The 20,568-nt window shown below is 37.9% G+C and overlaps 1 protein-coding gene across 1 annotated transcript; it reads right to left on the bottom strand.

Annotated features, from left to right (window-relative positions):
• Nucleotides 1-2,699: 2,699 nt before the first annotated feature.
• LOC141353356 (NADP-dependent malic enzyme) lies at nucleotides 2,700-19,000 on the bottom strand. Its single transcript, XM_073859915.1, has 8 exons — nucleotides 18,863-19,000; nucleotides 17,951-18,048; nucleotides 16,908-17,021; nucleotides 14,607-14,712; nucleotides 14,212-14,354; nucleotides 13,961-14,134; nucleotides 3,150-3,248; nucleotides 2,700-3,004 (listed from the first exon to the last, which is right to left on the bottom strand). The coding sequence occupies exons 1-8, from the start codon at nucleotides 18,978-18,980 to the stop codon at nucleotides 2,837-2,839; spliced, it is 1,020 nt and encodes a 339-aa protein (XP_073716016.1). The 5' UTR covers nucleotides 18,981-19,000; the 3' UTR covers nucleotides 2,700-2,836.
• Between the last annotated feature and the right edge of the window lie 1,568 nt (nucleotides 19,001-20,568).

Here is a 20,568-nt window from a genome sequence, read left to right as displayed (position 1 = left end):
ATTAGGATTTTCCATAAAGTTGGTAAAACAATGTGAAAGGCTCTACAATAAAAAGTGATTAAAATGATTAAAGTGTCTTGATAAAAAATATTTTAAATCAATATGCAGAATTATTGGGGGTTAGCTTAGCTATCTTCTCTGACCACATGTTCAGTTGAACCTTTCAACCTGCTCCACACTGTGAGAAAAATGGTCCCTAGCTTTCACTAGGTCTGTACCCTTTCAATAAGTACACCTTTGCACCTAAAGAGTTTATAGTACCTTAAAGGTGCAGTGTGTAAATTTTAGCACCATCTAGTGGTGAGGTTGAAAACTGCAACCAACGGCTTATTCCACTGCTCACCCCTCACTTTTGAAACACATAGAAAAGCTACGGTAGCCGCCACTGGACAAACATGTCATCGTCGGAGACAACTTGGTAAAAAAATGTGTCCGTTAAGGGCACAAAATGGCGACTTTCATGTAAGGGGACCCTCTGTGTATGTAGATAAAAAGGTCTCGTTCTAAGTTAATAAACACATAACGGTTCATTATGTAAGGTCTTTATATACCCCTGATAATATAGTTTTGTATATTACTTTGAATTTCTGTCAAGAGATCCTTCTAAAAATTACACACTGCACCTTTAACAGTGCATATTGGTACCAAAAGTTTGCATACAGTATCTGTACCTACTTACCATTGTCCATTTGTTAGTGCAAGAATGAGAAAAACTAGAATTCCTACCTTTCACATCATATACTGTGATAAAACATGTCAACTTTATAAACATCAATACATTTAATAATTTAGCAGGCACTTTTATCAAAAACAATACTAGCAGTATTGCTACACCAAATCATCAGATTAAACCAGGGTTGTATTTAAGGGGTCGTTTATTATGTTCCCTGATGTCTACTTATACAATTTGGAGAAAAAACATAAAAATGTAAGTAATTTATGACCATTTTCCACCATGTTTTCATCCTCTGACTAAAACAGTCTAATCTATATTTAAAAGTGTTCGGCCTGGCTCGGTGCCCCACCCACTTCTATGATTGTCAGCCTGCTGCTCCTACTGCAGTTTCTCTGATACACCTTCTCAAATGCATTGTGCGTTTATTTATCTCGACCACACGAAATGAATTCTGGTACCACACAATCTGTTGAATGAATTGAATGAATTGTGATAGTATAATCAGACAACAGATATTTCTGTATTTTTAAATGAAGGTTAAATTGGCATACACTGTAAAAAGTAAAAGTTGGATCAACTTAAATAACATTACTTTAATAGGCTGACCATAAATGCCATTCTTCCCGGACGCGTCCTGGCCAGGATTTCGGTGTATCTTCCGGAAGTCGTATTTGTTGACTGCATACGCCATTCAGTTAAAAACATAAGACATACAATCATACAAATTCTTAACTTAAAAGATAACGGTTGCTTTTCTGTAATAATAATAATAATCCTCTATGACGTATGCGGTCGACAAATACGACTTCCAGAAGACGAACCCGAAATCCTGGTCAGGATGCGTCCGGGATGCGTCCGGGAAGAATGGCGCGTATGGTCACCCTAACTTTAATTACTTTCCAACTGACATTCAAAATATGAGCATGTTCCCATAACTATGTTCCTACATTCATCCTTAAAGGAATAGTCTACTCATTTTCAATGTTAAAATATGTTATTACCTTGACTAAGAACTGTTGATACATCCCTCTATCATCTGTGTGCGTGCACGTAAGCGCTGGAGCGCGCTGCGACGCTTCGATGGCATTTGGCTTGGCCACATTCATTCAGTTGTACCATTTAAAGATAAAGTTAGAAGTGACCAAACACATCAACGTTTTTCCTATTTAAGACGAGTAGTTATACGAGCAAGTTTGGTGGTACAAAATAAAACATAGCACTTTTCTAAGCGGATTTAAAAGAGGAAATATATTTTATGGCGTAATAGCACTTTTGGTAGCACTCCGACTCGGCGCAGTAACACCCTCCCTCTCCCATTATGAGAGTGAGAAGGGGAGCGGACTTTTCAGGTGAGTCGAAGTACTCCCAAAAGTGCTATTACGCCATACAATATAGTTCCTCTTTTAAATTTGCTTAGAAAAGCGCTACGTTTTATTTTGTACCACCAAACTTGCTCGTATAACTACTCGTCTTAAATAGGAAAAACGTTGATGTGTTTGTTCACTTCTAACTTTATCTCTAAATGGTACCATTGAATGAATGGGGCTAAGCTTAATGCTATCGAAGCGTCCCAGCGCGCTCCAGCGCTTACGTGCACGCACACAGATGATAGAGGGATGTATCAACAGTTCTTAATTAAGGTAATAACATAATTTTAATATTGAAAATGAGTAGACTATTCCTTTAATAATGAACAATGTGCACCAAATTAAATATCACTGACGCATAGCAAAAGTTTCTTAAATAAAATAAAACAAACAATATAACAATGCTCAAATCCAGCCTGCATTAAAATCCAGCCTGCATTAGAGTATATCCCAATCCAATTCTGACTCCTTGATCTCTTTAATTAAAGTCTAATAAAAGACTGTGCAGCAACTGGGACAGATGAGTCACATTGGAAGCTTACAGTAGTTTAAAAACTCTATAGGTACTTACAGTATACTACTTATTAAGTATATATTATATTATTCTGTTAGATTATATATCCAGTGAATGTTGTAATGAGAGACACAACCTCAAATTTATGATAAAAGACTTAAAACATTTTATTTAAAATATTTTTGGTTTGCAGATAGGTTAATAAACACTCTCATTTGCACATTTCAAATGAATACATTGTGAATAAATCTCATTGTGGTTTGTGAAGGTGCTGTAGGGTTAAAGTTTGCAGGTTTGAACAGTCATGGCGTTCTCAGGCCAGCTGTATGAGTTGACTGCAAATTCTTCATAGTCTGTGCTGTAGACGAGCGAACGAACGAAAGCCTCTTTATCCTGCGGCTCCGGGTAGACTGTTGCCAATTTGTGTTTATAGGCGTATTCCACAATCTTCAAGCAAGGTGCATGTAAAACAATTACGGTAAAGCTGACACAGAATCTGTATTTTGTAGTTACATAAATTAAGAAAGCAAATGATAAAAGCTGAAATGTCATTGAGATTTAAAATTTTTGAGCATTTTGAGTTCTCACAAACCTTCACAGTCAACCTGAAAGAAACATCCCGAATGTTACTGAGAGGAGGATACAGACGTCCCTCTTTGAGATGCTCCTCGGTCACCAGCTCAGCAATAGTCTACGGAAAAAACAGGCAAAACTGATGATTATAATTAATCAGAACTAAAAACACTTAATTATACTGAACCCACACATTTAAAGTTAAAAAAGTTTAAAGCTAATTAGTTTCTTTGACAACCTTGCATTTAGTATTCTGCTGTTGTCCAGTTGTTTACAGGCGTGGGTTGTTTAGATTAATAAGCGGGTTTGTTTTGTCTGTGATTACATCAAGAATTGACAGGAGACAAAAACAATTACTAAAAGCTTTATCTCTCTAACAGAGGGTTTGACTCTGAGGTACAGAATACTGCATGGTCTATCTATCTATCTATCTATCTATCTATCTATCTATCTATCTATCTATCTATCTATCTATCTATCTATCTATCTATCTATCTATCTATCTATCTATCTATCTATCTATCTATCTATCTATCTATCTATCTATCTAGTCTGCCTGTCTCTATCTGTCTATCTATAGTCTATTTATCCCTCTATCGATCGATCCATCTATCGATCGATTCATCTATCTATCCATCCATCGATTCATCCATCCATCCATCGATTCATCTATCCCTCTATCGATCAATCCCCCATCAATCGATCCCCCTATCGATCAATCCCTCTATTGATCCATCTCTCTATCGATCGATCCCTCTATCCATCCATCCATCTATTCATCCATCCATCCCTCTATCGATCCATTCATCTATCCATCGATTCCTCTATCAGTCCATCCATCCATCCATCGAACAATCTCTCTATCGATCCATTCATCTATCCATCGATCCCTCTATCCATCCCTCTAATGACCGATCGATCCATCCCTCTATTAATTGATCCCTCTATCGATCCAGCCATCTATCTATCCATCCATCCCTCCATCGATCAATCAATCAATCAATCGATCCATCTATCAATCGATTCATCCATTGATTCATCCATCCATCGATTTATCTATCCCTCTATCGATCCATCCATCTATCTATCCATCCCTCTATCGATCCATCCATCCATCTATCGATCCATCCATCTATCGATCCATCCATCTATCTATCGATCCATCCATCTATCTATCGATCCATCCATCTATCTATCGATCCATCCATCTATCTATCGATCCATCCATCTATCTATCTATCCATCCACCCATCCATCCCCACTCATCCATCCATCCATCCATCCATCCATCCATCCTCCCATCCATCCATCCCTCAATCGATCGATCTCTCTATTGATCCATCCATCTATCAATAGATCCCTCTATCGATTCATCTATCGATAGATCGCTCTATCGATCCATCTATCTATCCATCTATCCCTCAAACTATCCATCTATCAATCGATCCATCCATCCATCTCTCTATTGATCCATCGATCAATCCCTCTATTGATTGATCCCTATATCGATCCATCCATCTCTCTCCATCCATCCCTCTATCGATCTATCCCTCGATCCATCCATCCATTCATCTATCATCCCTCTATCGATCCATTCATCCCTCTATCGATTGATCCCTCTATCGATCCATCCATCCATCTATCGATCCATCCATCTATCAATCCATCCATCATCTATCGATCCATCCATCTATCGATCCATCCATCCATCTATCGATCAATCGATCCATCCATCCATCCATCCTCCCATCCATCTATCCATCCATCCATCCCTCAATCGATCGATCTCTCTATTGATCCATCCATCTATCAATAGATCCCTCTATCGATTCATCTATCGATAGATCACTCTATCAATCCATCTATCTATCCATCTATCCCTCAAACTATCCATCTATCAATCGATCCATCCATCCATCTCTCTATTGATCCATCGATCAATCCCTCTATTGATTGATCCCTATATCGATCCATCCATCTATCTCTCCATCCATCCCTCTATCGATCTATCCCTCGATCCATCCATCCATTCATCTATCATCCCTCTATCGATCCATTCATCCCTCTATCGATTGATCCCTCTATCGATCCATCCATTCATCTATCATCCCTCTATCGATCCATCCATCCCTCTATCGATCTATCCCTCTATCGATCCATCCATTCATCTATCATCCCTCTATCGATCTATCCCTCGATCCATCCATCCATTCATCTATCATCCCTCTATTGATCCATTCATCCCTCTATCGATTGATCCCTCTATCGATCCATCCATTCATCTATCATCCCTCTATCGATCCATCCATCCCTCTATTAATTGATCCCTATATCAATCCATCCATCTATCTCTCCATCCATCCCTCTATCGATCAATCCCTCTATCGATCCATCCATCCATCCATCCATCCATCCATTCATCTATCATCTCTCTATCGATCCATACATCCCTCTATCGATTGATCCCTCTATCGATCGATTTATCCATCCATCCCTCTATTGATCGATCCATCCATCTACCTCTTCATCTATCCCTCTATCGATCAATCCCCCTATCCATCCATCTATCATCCCTCTATCGATCCATCCATCCCTCTATCGATTGATCCATCTATCGATCCATCCATCTATCTATCAATCCATTCCTCTATTGATCGATCCATCCATCCCTCGATCGATCGATCGATCCATCTATCTATCCATCCATCCATCCCTCTATCGATCGACCCATCCATCTATCCATCCATTCATCTATCTATCCATCATCCCTCTATCGATCCATCCATCCCTCTATTAATTGATCCCTCTATCGATCCATCCATCCATCTATCGATCCATCCATCTATCGATCAATCCCTCTATCGATCCATCCATCCATCCATTCATCTTTCATCTCTCTATCGATCCATACATCCCTCTATCGATTGATCCCTCTATTGATCGATTTATCCATCCATCCCTCTATTGATCGATCCATCCATCTATCTCTCCATCCATCCCTCTATCGATCAATCCCCCTATCCATCCATCTATCATCCCTCTATTGATCCATCCATCCCTCTATCGATTGATCCATCTATCGATCCATCCATCTATCTATCAATCCATTCCTCTATTGATCGATCCATCCATCCCTCTATCAATCGATCCATCCATCTATCTATCCATCCCTCTATCGATCGACCCATCCATCTATACATCCATCTATCTATCTATCCATCATCCCTCTATCGATCCCTCTATCAATCCATCCATCCCTTGTTCGATCAATCCCTCTATCCATCCATCCATCCATCTATCTATCATCCCTCATCGATCCATCCGTCCCTCTATCGAATGATCTCTCTATCAATCCATCTATCTATCCATCCATCCCTCTATTGATCGATCCTTCCATCCATTCATCCATACATCCCTCTATCGATTGATCCCTCTATCGATCGATTTATCCATCCATCCCTCTATTGATCGATCCATCCATCTACCTCTTCATCTATCCCTCTATCGATCAATCCCCCTATCCATCCATCTATCATCCCTCTATCGATCCATCCATCCCTCTATCGATTGATCCATCTATCGATCCATCCATCTATCTATCAATCCATTCCTCTATTGATCGATCCATCCATCCCTCTATCGATCGATCGATCCATCTATCTATCCATCCATCCATCCCTCTATCGATCGACCCATCCATCTATCCATCCATTCATCTATCTATCCATCATCCCTCTATCGATCCATCCATCCCTCTATTAATTGATCCCTATATCAATCCATCCATCTATCTCTCCATCCATCCCTCTATCGATCAATCCCTCTATCGATCCATCCATCCATCCATTCATCTTTCATCTCTCTATCGATCCATACATCCCTCTATCGATTGATCCCTCTATTGATCGATTTATCCATCCATCCCTCTATTGATCGATCCATCCATCTATCTCTCCATCCATCCCTCTATCGATCAATCCCCCTATCCATCCATCTATCATCCCTCTATTGATCCATCCATCCCTCTATCGATTGATCCATCTATCGATCCATCCATCTATCTATCAATCCATTCCTCTATTGATCGATCCATCCATCCCTCTATCAATCGATCCATCCATCTATCTATCCATCCCTCTATCGATCGACCCATCCATCTATACATCCATCTATCTATCTATCCATCATCCCTCTATCGATCCCTCTATCAATCCATCCATCCCTTGTTCGATCAATCCCTCTATCCATCCATCCATCCATCTATCTATCATCCCTCATCGATCCATTCATCCATCCGTCCCTCTATCGAATGATCTCTCTATCAATCCATCTATCTATCCATCCATCCCTCTATTGATCGATCCTTCCATCCATTCATCCATCCATCCATACCTCTATCGATCGATCGATCCATCTATCTATCCATCCCTCTATCGATTGAACCCTCTATCGATCGATCGATCGATCCATCCATCCATCCATCCATCCATCTATCCATCCATTCCTCGTTTCATCAATCCCTCTATCGATCCATCCATCTATCTATCTATCCATCCATCTATCAATCAATCAATCAATCGATTCATCCATCCATCAAACCATCCATCCATTTATTTAGTAATTTTCCTGTTTTCCATGTTCTTTTTCATGTAAATTTGCATTGAGACAATGCAAGATTATAAAAAGTCCTATATAAATAAACTTGAATTGAATTGAATATATTGGTCTTCCACCTGTCTGTCTGCCTGCGTGCAGGTTTATCTATCTATATGTAAATTTAAATGTAAAAATGTATTAGCATTAAATAAACCTCATGAAAATGACTAAAGAATTTTTTACTTGATACAGTATAGCTTAACTCATGTAAGATCAACAATAGACATTCTGGGGTCCCAAATGGCACAAAAATTGGAGACCAATTCTGCCCTACAAAGGCAAAAGACCTTAACTCGCTAGAGTGTGAAACTGAGAAAAATGACTTTAAAGTTTAGACTTATAGTGAGTTTCAGTTGTCAGTTAATTGCTTCTTCATTTTTATTTTCTCGAAAAAACATAAAATTGACTCAAGATACTAATGCAAATAATAAAGGAGGTCTTGAATGTCTCAAAAATATCAAAAATATGCCTTTGTAGGGCAGAATTGCTCCAGCCCTACAACTGACGGTTCAGTCGAACACTGACGAACTGCACAGCATCATGTATCACCAGAAATTATGGAGAAAGAACGATTCTGCCCCTGCCCTTTGAAATTCTCTCTTCCATGACTCATCTACAGACCACAGGAAACGTGATCCAACCCATGCTGAGAGAACATCAGTCTCTGAGTAAAAGCTGCTCTCTGAGAGCATAAAGCCTTTGAGTGGAACTCAAAAATTTTCTTTACATTTATCAGCAAGTGGTCCTGTTTCCTCTGCTTTCAATGCCGAAATGGACAGTTTCAGTCACAACAGGACAACGGCTGACCGGGATTTAAATCGTCTCTCTTGTTTAGACCGTCTGATGCAACCGACTAATGCACCATCTGACTGATCTTAGGTGAAGCATGGCACAGCTTCCCAGATAAGTTTAACAGACTATGACATGACAATGAAACAGTCACAGCACATGAGATTAATGTGGGAAAGAGGACGGAAAAGCTGAGTGTAAAAGAATGAGAAAAATAGGAAAAACACAAAAACATATTTGCATGGGCATATTTGTAGCAATAGCCAATAATACATGGTATAGGTCAAAATATTTGAAAAATCATTAGTATATTACAGATTTTCTCCATTGGTTTGGCTCATTTCTTGAAACAGAAATTACATTCTCAAAACACTAAGATCATTTGTCTTACAGTTCAGCTCAACACTATAGCTCACTTGCAAAAGCTAATATATTTCCCAAAACTGTTCACTCAAGCTTCAGAACTAAATTCCTTTCCCATATAAAGCGTCAGTGCAACAAAAATGGCAAATATCCTTCTCAATTGCTTTGGCTCATTTCTTCAAACAGACTGGACATTCTCAACACTCTTGGGGCTCTATCTTACACCCGGCGCAATGCAGCGCAATGCGCAACGCAAGTGTCTTTCGCTAGTTTCCACCCTAATTTTCACGTTTAGCGCCGCGTTGTTTAAATAGCAAATGCATTTGCACCCCCTTTTGCGCCCATGGGCGTTCTGGTCTGAAAACGAGGTGTGTTCAGGCGCATTGTTGGCGCGTTGCTATTTTGAGGCAACTAAAATAGACTACGCCATTGACCAACAAAAACCTGGTCTAAAGTCTAAAGTCAATGGCGCAATGTGTTTTATGTTATTTAAAGAGCGCATTAGTAATATGCGCCTATAAACGAGAGGACAACGCGGGTTTGCTTATCACAAAGTACATGAATGCGCAGCAGCACAAAAATACTTTTAAATATGAAAGATTAAAGGATTGAATGTAAAAGATTATTATTGAGTCTCTTGGACATAAATGAGGACTAATTATGAGACATTAGAAGGCGCAAGGAGCTGCTTCACCTGCAGCCTGGTAAGTAAATAAATGCTTTGCTTTAAACAAATGCATCTGTTTTTAAATGTTTTTTTTTTAAATGCTACCTCACAGATTTATTATATGATGACTCTGTACCTGTGGATATGGTGAGATGAAAAACATTTTTAAGTAATGCTTATAAAAACACTTTGCTAAAAAACGCTGTCCAAAGTGCTGAAACGCGCATAGAGCCGTTTGTAAATTCTTTATCTCCTGTTTGTTACAAATAAAGTATTTTTACAGTACAAACCTTATCTTACATACTTGTAAATTATTTTTGGATGATATTGGATAGCCATACATTTAAAGCAATTACAAGCCTGCTTTTTACTTCCATGACTAAAAGAAAACGGGTTTTAAAGGTTTTAATAAAATATAACAATTTCAATACAAGTGAAAACCAACACAATTATTTTAAATTAATCTTAAACTGGGGATCTTCTTCCTCCGCTTAGTTTTTCAGTTTACAAAGTCCGTCAGCTAAATAGGGATTAGACATAGTGCCAGCGCAACTTGCTTTTAAAGGGAATAAGAGCTGTGACTCTCATTGGTTTACTGCACGTTACGCCCAAAATACTCCCATTACAATAGGACCTACCCTTTTTGACCATGCGCTCGGCGCAAAAACCATTTTTCCCGTCGTTAAATTAGCAAAAGTGGATTCGGACACGCCCATTTAGAGGTTGCGCTGTGCGCTTTAAACAATGCGCTTAGATCTTTAAAATAGGCCCTTGGTGCTTTTGTCAAAATAACGTGGATGGTTCGGCACAACACCACGGTTCACCTGCAAAAGCTCATACCTCTCAAAAAACAGTTCACTCATGTGTCAAAACTAAATATCCTTTTGATTTAAACAGTCAGTGCCCCCAAAATGCTTCGTCCCTTTGGTATTGTGTAAGCACTGCAAGTCAAAATGTTTAGATGTTTTGTCACTATGGCGAGTACCATTGAAATATCCCTTATGTCCATCTTTCCGTCTTAGCGCCCAGTCCTTTATTGACAATGGTTACTATACTGTTTTTTGTCTAGCTAACAGAATACAGTTGTGTATAAAACAGAAAAAAGGATTTTAGGGTAAGAGTAGCCTCCAAGGTTTGACATCACACATTGCACTCATACTGTCAAGGAAATTGTAACCACTATTATTCCCACAAAGTAACTTCCATACATCAGAGTAAAAAGAACATATATATATAGCATAATATTCTGTAATATAAACACAAAAAAAAATATGCAGCCTACATAATTCTTTACTGGTCGCTGTCCTCACCCTCCTGGCCATCCACATGCTGCTGTCTGTCTGGCCACAGATTCTCATCCACATCACAGTGTATATTCTCCCTTGTGGTGCAGCGAGGGAAGAAACGGCGTGCATGTCGCAACCAACCCCTACACTGATCTCCTGTAATATCCTCACACAGTGTTCATTGCATGGAGCAAGGACCTCTGATCTGGAGCCTGATGCTCATACACTCTCCACCTCCAAGCAGAGAAAAACTCCTCAATAGGAATGAGGAAAGAAGAGTAAGGTGGTAGGAACACCATGACCAGGAGTAGTGAACCAGGCCCTGATGAGCGGGCCACGGTGGAAATTCACATTGTCCCATACAATGACATATTGTGGTAAGTGAGGCCCTACGAGACCTCTCTCATTTTAAGAGATCAAATCAAAATGAAGGCGGTCCAAGAAGATGAGAAGCTTCTGTGTATAGTATGGGCCAAGACTGGGGATGTGAGTGGCCACATCATTCTCAGATATGGCAGCACACATAGTTATATTGCCCCCTTGCTGGCCTGGGACATCCACCGTGGCCCAGTGGCCAATAAAATTACGGCCACGTTTTCGGCCACGTTTTCTGCCCTAGGCCAGCTTCATCTACAAACACGAGGATGTGAGTGGTCTCATTTCCTTCCAATGCCATTATTCTCTACAAAAACGTAAACTCCTCCTTCGTTAGTCAAGTTTTAGTTTCACCTAACTGTCAATTGCTGTAATAAATGTATCAAATGTTCAAAGGATTCATGGTTTCATGATATTATGTTCTTGACTCATTTTGACAATTGAACAGACTATTATGCATGTGATGACTTATACATGAAATTACGCTGACACATTTTGGAGCGAACAAGATCTATTCACTTGGAAATTGTGCTAAATGTAGGCTTCATTTGCAAAGATGTACTGAGATATTGATAGATGTACTTAGACATTTGCAATTTGATTAAATAAATGAGAAATTCAATTATGTTGTGAACAATTGCCAAGTGGTTTGGAGGTTTGTCCATGTTGTTTTGAGAATGTATTTTCTGTTTCAAAAAATAAGCCAAACCAATAGAGAAAAACTGTAACCCACACTGGCCGTGGGCGGGCCCTAGGGGTGTATCTATGGGTTTCTTTACTTTGTTTCAAATATTCAATCAACAATCATAAACTTTGCATTATTTGAAAGCTAAAACATTCAAAATTCATGTTCTGAGCTTGTTTTTGCCATTAATACACTGGAGTCAAAAGGATAAAATGAAATGGAGACGGACCGCATATTATTATGAATCTCTGTACTTATATATCTTGTCCTATGGTTCTGATCATTTCAGACAAATCATTTGTCCAATCAGATAAGGTTTAAGAACTTAAAATGTCCTGGAAGCGCACATCGGGTAAGCGAGGTGTCTTTAGCGCACATCAGCCTTTGACTGGATTACGCCAAAATGATGCCAGCCAATGCAAAGCCAGCAAAGTTTGGATGGACAGGGGTAGTAACCAATCATGAAACGATTACAAGGATTCAAATTAAATCACAACATTCAGTTTACCTATATGGTGTCCCCAGATGTTTGACATGACAATTCATACATTTCAAGTCATTTCATGTATATTTTACCTCTGTTCCTATACCTATCTGAGTTGTTATGCCTTTTGGGCAAGATATGTCAAGTGTCTAGTTTCAAACAAGGCCAGAATTATAAATATAGACCATGGAGTTCAAGAGCTGCAGACGTTTTAGTTTGGGCTTGTTGTTTTTCAGAAAATGCTCAAAAATAGGGATGCCAGTATAACAGGTTAAATAAAGATAATGTTTCATAAAGATATTTTGTAAAGTTCCTACTGTAGATATATAAAAATGTATCATTTAATATTAATATGTGTTGCTAAGGACTTTCATTTGGACAACTTTAAAGCCGATTCTCTCTTTTTTTTAACTTAAATATTTATGCGATAAAATATATTATCGCCTAAATATTGTCCTATCCTAAAAATACATAAATAAAAAGCCTATTAAAGGAGTTGTCCATTTTCTTAAAATAAATCCAGATAATTTACTCACCACCATGTCATCCAAAATGTTGATGTCTTTCTTTGTTCAGTTGAAAAGAAATTATGTTTTTTGAGGAAAACATTCCAGGATTTTTCTCATTTTAATGGATTTTAATGGACCCCAACACTTAACAGTTTTAATGGAGTTTAAAATTGCAGTTTCAAGAGGAATCTAAATGATCTCAAACGAGGCATAAGGGTCTTATCTAGCAATTTTTGGAAAATATATAAAAATAATATGCACTAAACCAGAACTTCTCGTTCGAAACTGCAATTTTAAACTGCATTAAAACTGTTAAGTGTTGGGGTCCATTAAAATGAGAAAAATCCTGGAATGTTTTCCTTAAAAAACATAATTTCTTCTCGACTGAACAAAGAAAGAATTCAACATTTTGGATGACATGGTGGTGAATAAATTATCTGGATTTTTTTAAAGAAAATTGACTAATCCTTTAATTCAGCTTTCAGATGATGTAATCAATAAAAAATACCCTTATGACTTGTTTGGTGGTCAAGGATCACAAATAAACAAAAAAATAAAATGACCTATAAGACAGATGAGTCAGGTATGAGATATTAGCTCTTTCTGCTTAACAAAAATCTATGATAGTGAGCAAAATAAGTCTCTTGAGATACAGAGCCTACTAATCTTCTTTCTCTTTACTGTTGAAAAAAGACGTCACAAACCTCTCATATCTGACAAAAAAGTCTGCAATCGTGTTTTTAACAGTTTTAAAAACTGAAAGATTTCTCATCAAATTCATATTAGACCTAAGTATCTGAGCTTTGCTTTCCACATCAACTTTACAGCTTTATACTTTCACGATATATCAGCAAATGCCTCATTTACTCGATATGTCAAAAAACATTAACTCCATTAAATCTGAGTTATGAAGGAGCAAACGCTGAGCTACAGTATACAATTCTTTATATGAAGCAGGTGGCTATAAAGACTTAAAGAGAGATTAGTAGAAATATAAAAGGATTTTACTGTATCACCTCAGCCGTAACAAGGAAAATATCCTCAGGAATATGTCTCATTGCACAAGCGGTGACCCCCAACCCCACTCCAGGAAACACATAGGCATTGTTGCCCTGACCAGGGTAGAACTTTCGGCCATCTGGAAGGGTAACAGGATCAAAAGGACTCCCGCTAGCAAATATACCCCTGCCCTGAAATGTAAAATACAAACTGTACATAAAAAACAACCTTTTTACTTTCTCACACAAATAAACACCTCCAAAAATACCTCTGTAAGCGTGTAACACTGCTCAGCAGTACATTCGGCTTTGCTGGTGGGGTTGCTCAGAGCGAAGATAATTGGTCTCTTGTTAATGTTTGCCATAGTTTTAATGATCTCCTCAGTAAAAGCCCCCGTGATGGCCGCCACCCCTGAGGAGATAAATGGAGAGATATGGTACTTGTAGATTTTAGCACTGTTATCAAACCCGAGTTCGATTTCCACCTCCTCGCTTTAACACAGCAGGACATTTCATTTGTTTGCTCTATATTCCACTATTTATGTTCATTGTAAGTATCAGCATGATGCAGACGTTTACCACTTTAAGTGTGGACTTCACACAGTACAGACCCAGAATTACTATGCAATATGCAGTATATACAGTACAGTATATTTTTATATACCAATTATAGCAGTAGGCTTTAGTTCCTTCACAACATCCTCAAGCTTCCTCATTTGTGCATGTTCATGTGCAAACCTCTCTTTCTCATGGGTGAGGTTATCACGACCCTGTAGGAGATAAAGAGGGGAAGACAAATTGGGATTATTAAAGTATGCAACTCATACTGCACATCTGAGACAGAGAACTGATTGTTTAATACTTCACACAGTTGTAAGCAAGAAAAAGCATCATCAAGTGCCTTAAATTTACAGTGATTGCATTACACAACAAAAAATGAAACTAAAACCCATTATTTTTTAAAGAGACACAGTTCCACTATAAGGTTCAAATTACTTTGGGAACAGAATTTTTAATAATTGGAAAGAAAAATTAAGCTATTTCAAGAAAAGGTTTGCATCCTGCACTTGTTTTTTACTCTTTGGGCTCTATCTTACACCCGGCGCAATGCAGCGTTCTGGTCTGAAAACATGGTGTGTTCAGGCACATTGTTGGCGCATTGCTATTTTAACGTAACTAAAATAGACAACGCCATTGACCAACAAAAACCTGCTCTAAAGTCTAAAGTCAATGGCGCAATATGTTTTTTGTTATTTAAAGAGTGCATTAGTAATATGCGCATATAAACGGGACGACAACGCGGAACATTACATGAATGCGCAGCAGCACAAAAATGCTTTTAAATATGAAAGATTAAAGGATTGAATGTAAAAGATTATTATTGAGTCTCTTGGACATAAATAATGAGACGTTAAGGCACAAAGTGCTGCTTCACCTGCAGCCTGGTAAGTAAATAAATGCTTTGCTTTAAACAAATGCATCGGTTTTTAAATGTTTTTTTAAATGCTACCTCACAAACCATTTTTCCCGTCGTTAAATTAGCAAAAGTGGATTCGGACACGCCCATTTAGACGTTGAGCTGTGCGCTTAGATCGTTAAAATAGGGCCCTTTATGTTACTTATACTTTTTTGCTTTTAAAGGCGGAGTCCACGATGTTTGAAAGCCAATGTTGATATTTGAAATCACCTAAACAAACACGCCCCTACCCCAATAGAATCTGGACCTTCTGTTGATAGACCCACCCCACACATACGCAACCCGGCAAGGATGTCGGTTAGTAGACACGCTCCTTACTGCTGATTGGCTATAAGTGTGTTTTGGTAGTCGGCCCGTCTCCTTTTCCAAAGCGTTTTTCAAACATCATGGACTCCGCCTTTAAATAATTAAAGCACAAATCCATTGTACTTCAAAATGATTTACCTAGAGCAGGGGTCTCCAACCTTTTTGTGAGCAAGGGCTACCACAATAGATAAAACAATCTGAAGGGCTACTTTATTAAAAAAAAATAGTTTTACTTATTTTATTTTACTTGTTGATGTTTTATCATTGTTAAAATGTTAACATACATAAAAAGCAAGCTAATATAAAAAATATGAAATAAATAAATATTAAAATTGAAGTTATTAATAGAATGTGCTTTGGGGGGGCACCTCACAGACTCTGTGCGGGCAACCTGGTGGGTGCACCATGTTGTAGACCACTGAACTAGAGTATATGTCAATAGTACTTAATAAAAAATAAAGGTAGAAAGAAACAATACCAAATGTAATATTAAAAAAATAAAAGAGCGCATGCAATATTTCCTCTGTTTTCATGAGATGAAGAAACAACACATTATGTAACTCAATCACGTCCTTTCACAGATGCTTTCAAGTTTCAAGTTTGATTCATATATTTTCATGCTTAGAGCTGCTAATCCAGATGGTGACTGTGCAGCAGTTTCTCATGTAAGATGCTTGTCGAGATGTTGGGGATTTAGCTCCAGGCTGCAGTGCAATGAAGATGAGCGGTAGCATGAAAAATGACAGAGATCACAGACCTTCTCCATCACCATTTTACCTTTGTGCAAAATTGTTAGTTTATGGGAGGAAGGTGTGTACACTCTAAAAATGGCTGGGTTATTTTTGACCCATAATGGGTAAATATTGGACAGAATACATGTTGGGTTAAAAATTGACCCAATGCTGGGTATTGGGTCAATTTTTAACCCAGCACGTATTCTGTCCAATATTTACCCATTATGGGTCAAAAATAACCCAGCCATTTTTAGAGTGTACCGTGATACGTCTATGAAAGTGACATGTTTGTCAAGATTGGAACGCGTACTCGGAATGTGATCTCTGAATTTAACCCATCCCAGTAATGTACTGCTGAAACCGTCAATACGAGTAAAAATTCCCAAACAAACAAAATCAGGTTTGGGTGAATGTTAACATGATCTGAAATACTCTGATATAATCTAACCTTCACGATGAGTCCTTTAGAGTCCACCATCCAGATCTTTTTCAAACACTGCTCTTGAGGAAGCCCCTCCTTCTCCATTGCCATGACGATGAGGTCAGCTATGCCCATTGCAGCCTGATAACATGAAAAAGCCAATATGTCATTTGAAAATCCAATATTTGAAAACTGTGTGATATACTGTTAATCTAAAATCGTCCTTCATAGTGTAAAGAAGACTGTGTGAAAAATAACCTTGATATCTTTAATATTGACTGAGTAAGGTAAAAATTGTGAAATTATAGATTGAAATCCAACTTTAATGCTCATAATCTCATATCAGGATTATAAGACTTTATCTTGGATTTCACAGACAAGGTCACAAATATATACATTCAGTCATCTGAACAGGCCAAACTTTTGTGAACTTCACTACGCTTCTATAAAAACGTTTGTTTGAAGAACATAAAAAATAGAGAATTCAACCGAGTGTTAAATTAGTAAATACTTGTTGTTTTATTTCTATACAAAATAATTATTTGTGCCTTTGTGCTGGGTGTCTATATAAATATTTATTTACCTTTCAAGTATTACGGTTTATTTGTACAGTATGGTCCAGCTCTACAAAGTTTAGTTACAAAACAACTGCTCTGTAGAGATCAATTAAACTCCCTTGTTTAGAATGGAAAACTGACGTCCTGGGGTCTCATTTATAAAACTGTACGTAGGATCCTTATTAAAAGTCTACGTATACACAAAAGCCGGGAATGGCATATGCCAAAAAATACTTAAATGTTCTCTTTATAAATCAAAAATCACCTGCAAGTGTGCGTACATGAATTATCCTCATATACCACCCTGCAAGCCCATTCTCTCGTCAAGTTTTTTTTTTATAGATCATAACCTTTGCGGAGGAACTGGCGTACGCACGTTTCCAGCCCTGTTTTGTGGAAAGCTTTATAAATGAGGCCCCTAGTCTGTTGTTAGCAGCGTTGTTAATCATTATGGGATTTTCAAACACTGTAATGCTGAAACACAATTTGCACATGTGTAACAAGCACACACACCTCTCCAGCACCTTGAAACACAATTGTATGGTCTGACATTTTGCTCTTGGTAATGCGAAGGGCAGCCAGCAGTCCGGCCACGGCCACTGCAGCAGTACCTGTAAGAGGCAAACACAAATACATTTTTTCATAGGTTTTTATGATCTAACTTTTTAGGTAAAGTGGTAGTTGTTTTGGTTTGCAATTTGCTAAATTAAGAATAACTGATCAGAGACTTCATCTATATGGATTTGTTAAGGCATCAAATTTCCAAAGTTTGGTTTAGTAGACTGAAATATATTTAGCTATTTTTAAGTCTGAACAGCAAGAAAGGCGTAAAATCCCATGCATATGATCCCAGACACATCCTAAAAGCATGCAAATGATCCCAAACATGTGACAACACATGTATTGTTTATTAAAACTGTTTTCCAGTGGCACCAACAGCTGCTTTCATTTGTATGAGATTATTTGTGTCTTGTCAATGCGCTGATGCTCACATCATTACTATAGCAACCGCTTAAGATTTACCGTATATTGACTACACTACTGATTAGACAGGTCTGATTTGATCACTTACAGTACAAAATAACAAAATTATCTCAACATGACAATCTAAGCACCCAGCCTGGAGCCATAATACCATCTGCAATCGAATCAGTTCGAGAGGTAGTTTGATTGATGTTTGGTTACTTAAAATGTTTCTTTTAAAAATCCCTGAATTCCGTAATCAGGTATAATAAGACTACTTAAGCAATGTTATTTCACATAAATCACCTACATCCAGAGCTTCATTCATACTGACTAATGATGTGGTAATGGGATCTCCATTAGCACAACACTGGGTCTCAGTTATGCTGAATTTTCTGTGGATGTTGTGTAATTTGTAAAATGAAGAAGATTGAAGTGTATATGTGTCCGTCATGTTCACACCTTGAATGTCATCATTGAAAGTGAGGTACTTGTTTCTGTATTTGTTCAGAAGACGGAAGGCGTTGACGTTGGCAAAGTCCTCAAACTGGATTAGGCAGTTCATCCCATACCTGTGCATAACAAAAATATCCACATTTATTATATTAATAAATCAAATACACACACACTAAAAATAGCTGGGTTATTTTTAACCCATAATGGGTAAATATTGGACATAGCATGTGCTGGGTTAAAAATGACCTAATGTTGGGTTGTTGTTATGCAACTATGGGTTAATAACCCAGTCGATTTTAACTCAGCTGTGTGTTCTGTCCAATATATACCCATTATGGATTAAAAATAATCCAGACATTTTAAGAGTGCAGCAACCTTTATGTGGCGGTTTCCCGGACAGGGATTAGCTTTATCCAGGACTAGGCCTTAGTTTAATTAGGAAAAATAACTAGTTTTAACAAACATGTCTTACTAAAAACATTACCTGTGTGCATTTTGAGGCAAAACAAAGGGCACCGATGTATTTTAAGATCTATAAGTGCAAGTTGTTTTTAGTTTGGACAGCTAATGTTTCTGAAAAGCTTAAAGTTGTTTTTTGCATTTTAAATGATAAATTAAACTGTAACTCTGCTAATGTAAATGGTGAATGTTGAATGGACTGTAATTCACTTTAGTTTGAAGTATGTGCTGAATTGATAAAATGTAAATGTTAACTGCACTTTTCTTCAGCCTGCAGAGGGGGCCATTTAACTGCTCCTCAGTTCAGTACATGCGGGGTAGTACCGGGTATTCAAAGGGCTTTTATCACCTTCTCTAAAACATTATTATTTTCTTATTGATTTTTCCAGCCAATCTTAATAGTCAATGGACAGAAAGAAAGTTAATCTCTCATGTGATCAATTACCTGTAGATAATGAGTAGTAACTGTGGTCGATATTTGCCCCAGTGAACTAAAAACGTGCTTGGGGGGCACCTGCCAGCAAACAAGGGTACTGCAATACTTTGAAATTACCGAGAGAGTTGTTCATTGTTTTTTTTACAATTTAAAAAACTATTTAGCCTTAAGTTACTGTCTACACTGTCAAAATTAAAGGTACAAAGCTGTCACTGGGGCAGTACCCTTTAAAAAAAGTCCTAATATGTACCATTTAGGTACAAATATGCATCTTTGAACTGCTAATATGTACCTTTGAAGTACTAATATGCACTTTTTGGGTACAAGGGTGTAAATTTTTTGAAAGGGTACTGTCCCAGTGACAACTTTTGTCCCTTTATTTCTGAGAGTGTACCTATTACAAAAATCATAATTGGCTCTGGTCTGGGGGCAGTGCCCCCAATAAACTCTGCCTATGCGATTTGGGGAACAGTGCAGTAACAATACTACTGTGATGAACTACACCTGTGGTCATTCTACATGTACATTATCTAAAACAGCACCTAAGCTACGTAGTTCAAGAAAAGGTGTCTTCATCTCATGCAAGTTAAATATTATTCATTTCTTTCATGTACAGAAACTTTACTGACGACACTTTAAATGTTTAATAATTTGAGGCCACTGGAAACGAAAAAGACTGAATGGCGACAAAGGTAGTTTAGTACAATGATAACTTACAAACCCTCTGCAATATTTTCAGTCAGCAGAACAGAGATAGATAGATCCACTATTGATTTCCCTATGGAAAGGAAAGGCCAGAGATTGCCATCAGCTACTG

This window comes from Misgurnus anguillicaudatus, chromosome 3 (genome assembly GCF_027580225.2).
Source record: "Misgurnus anguillicaudatus chromosome 3, ASM2758022v2, whole genome shotgun sequence".
NCBI lineage: Eukaryota > Metazoa > Chordata > Actinopteri > Cypriniformes > Cobitidae > Misgurnus > Misgurnus anguillicaudatus.
This window is presented reverse-complemented; position numbering and strand designations above follow the sequence as displayed.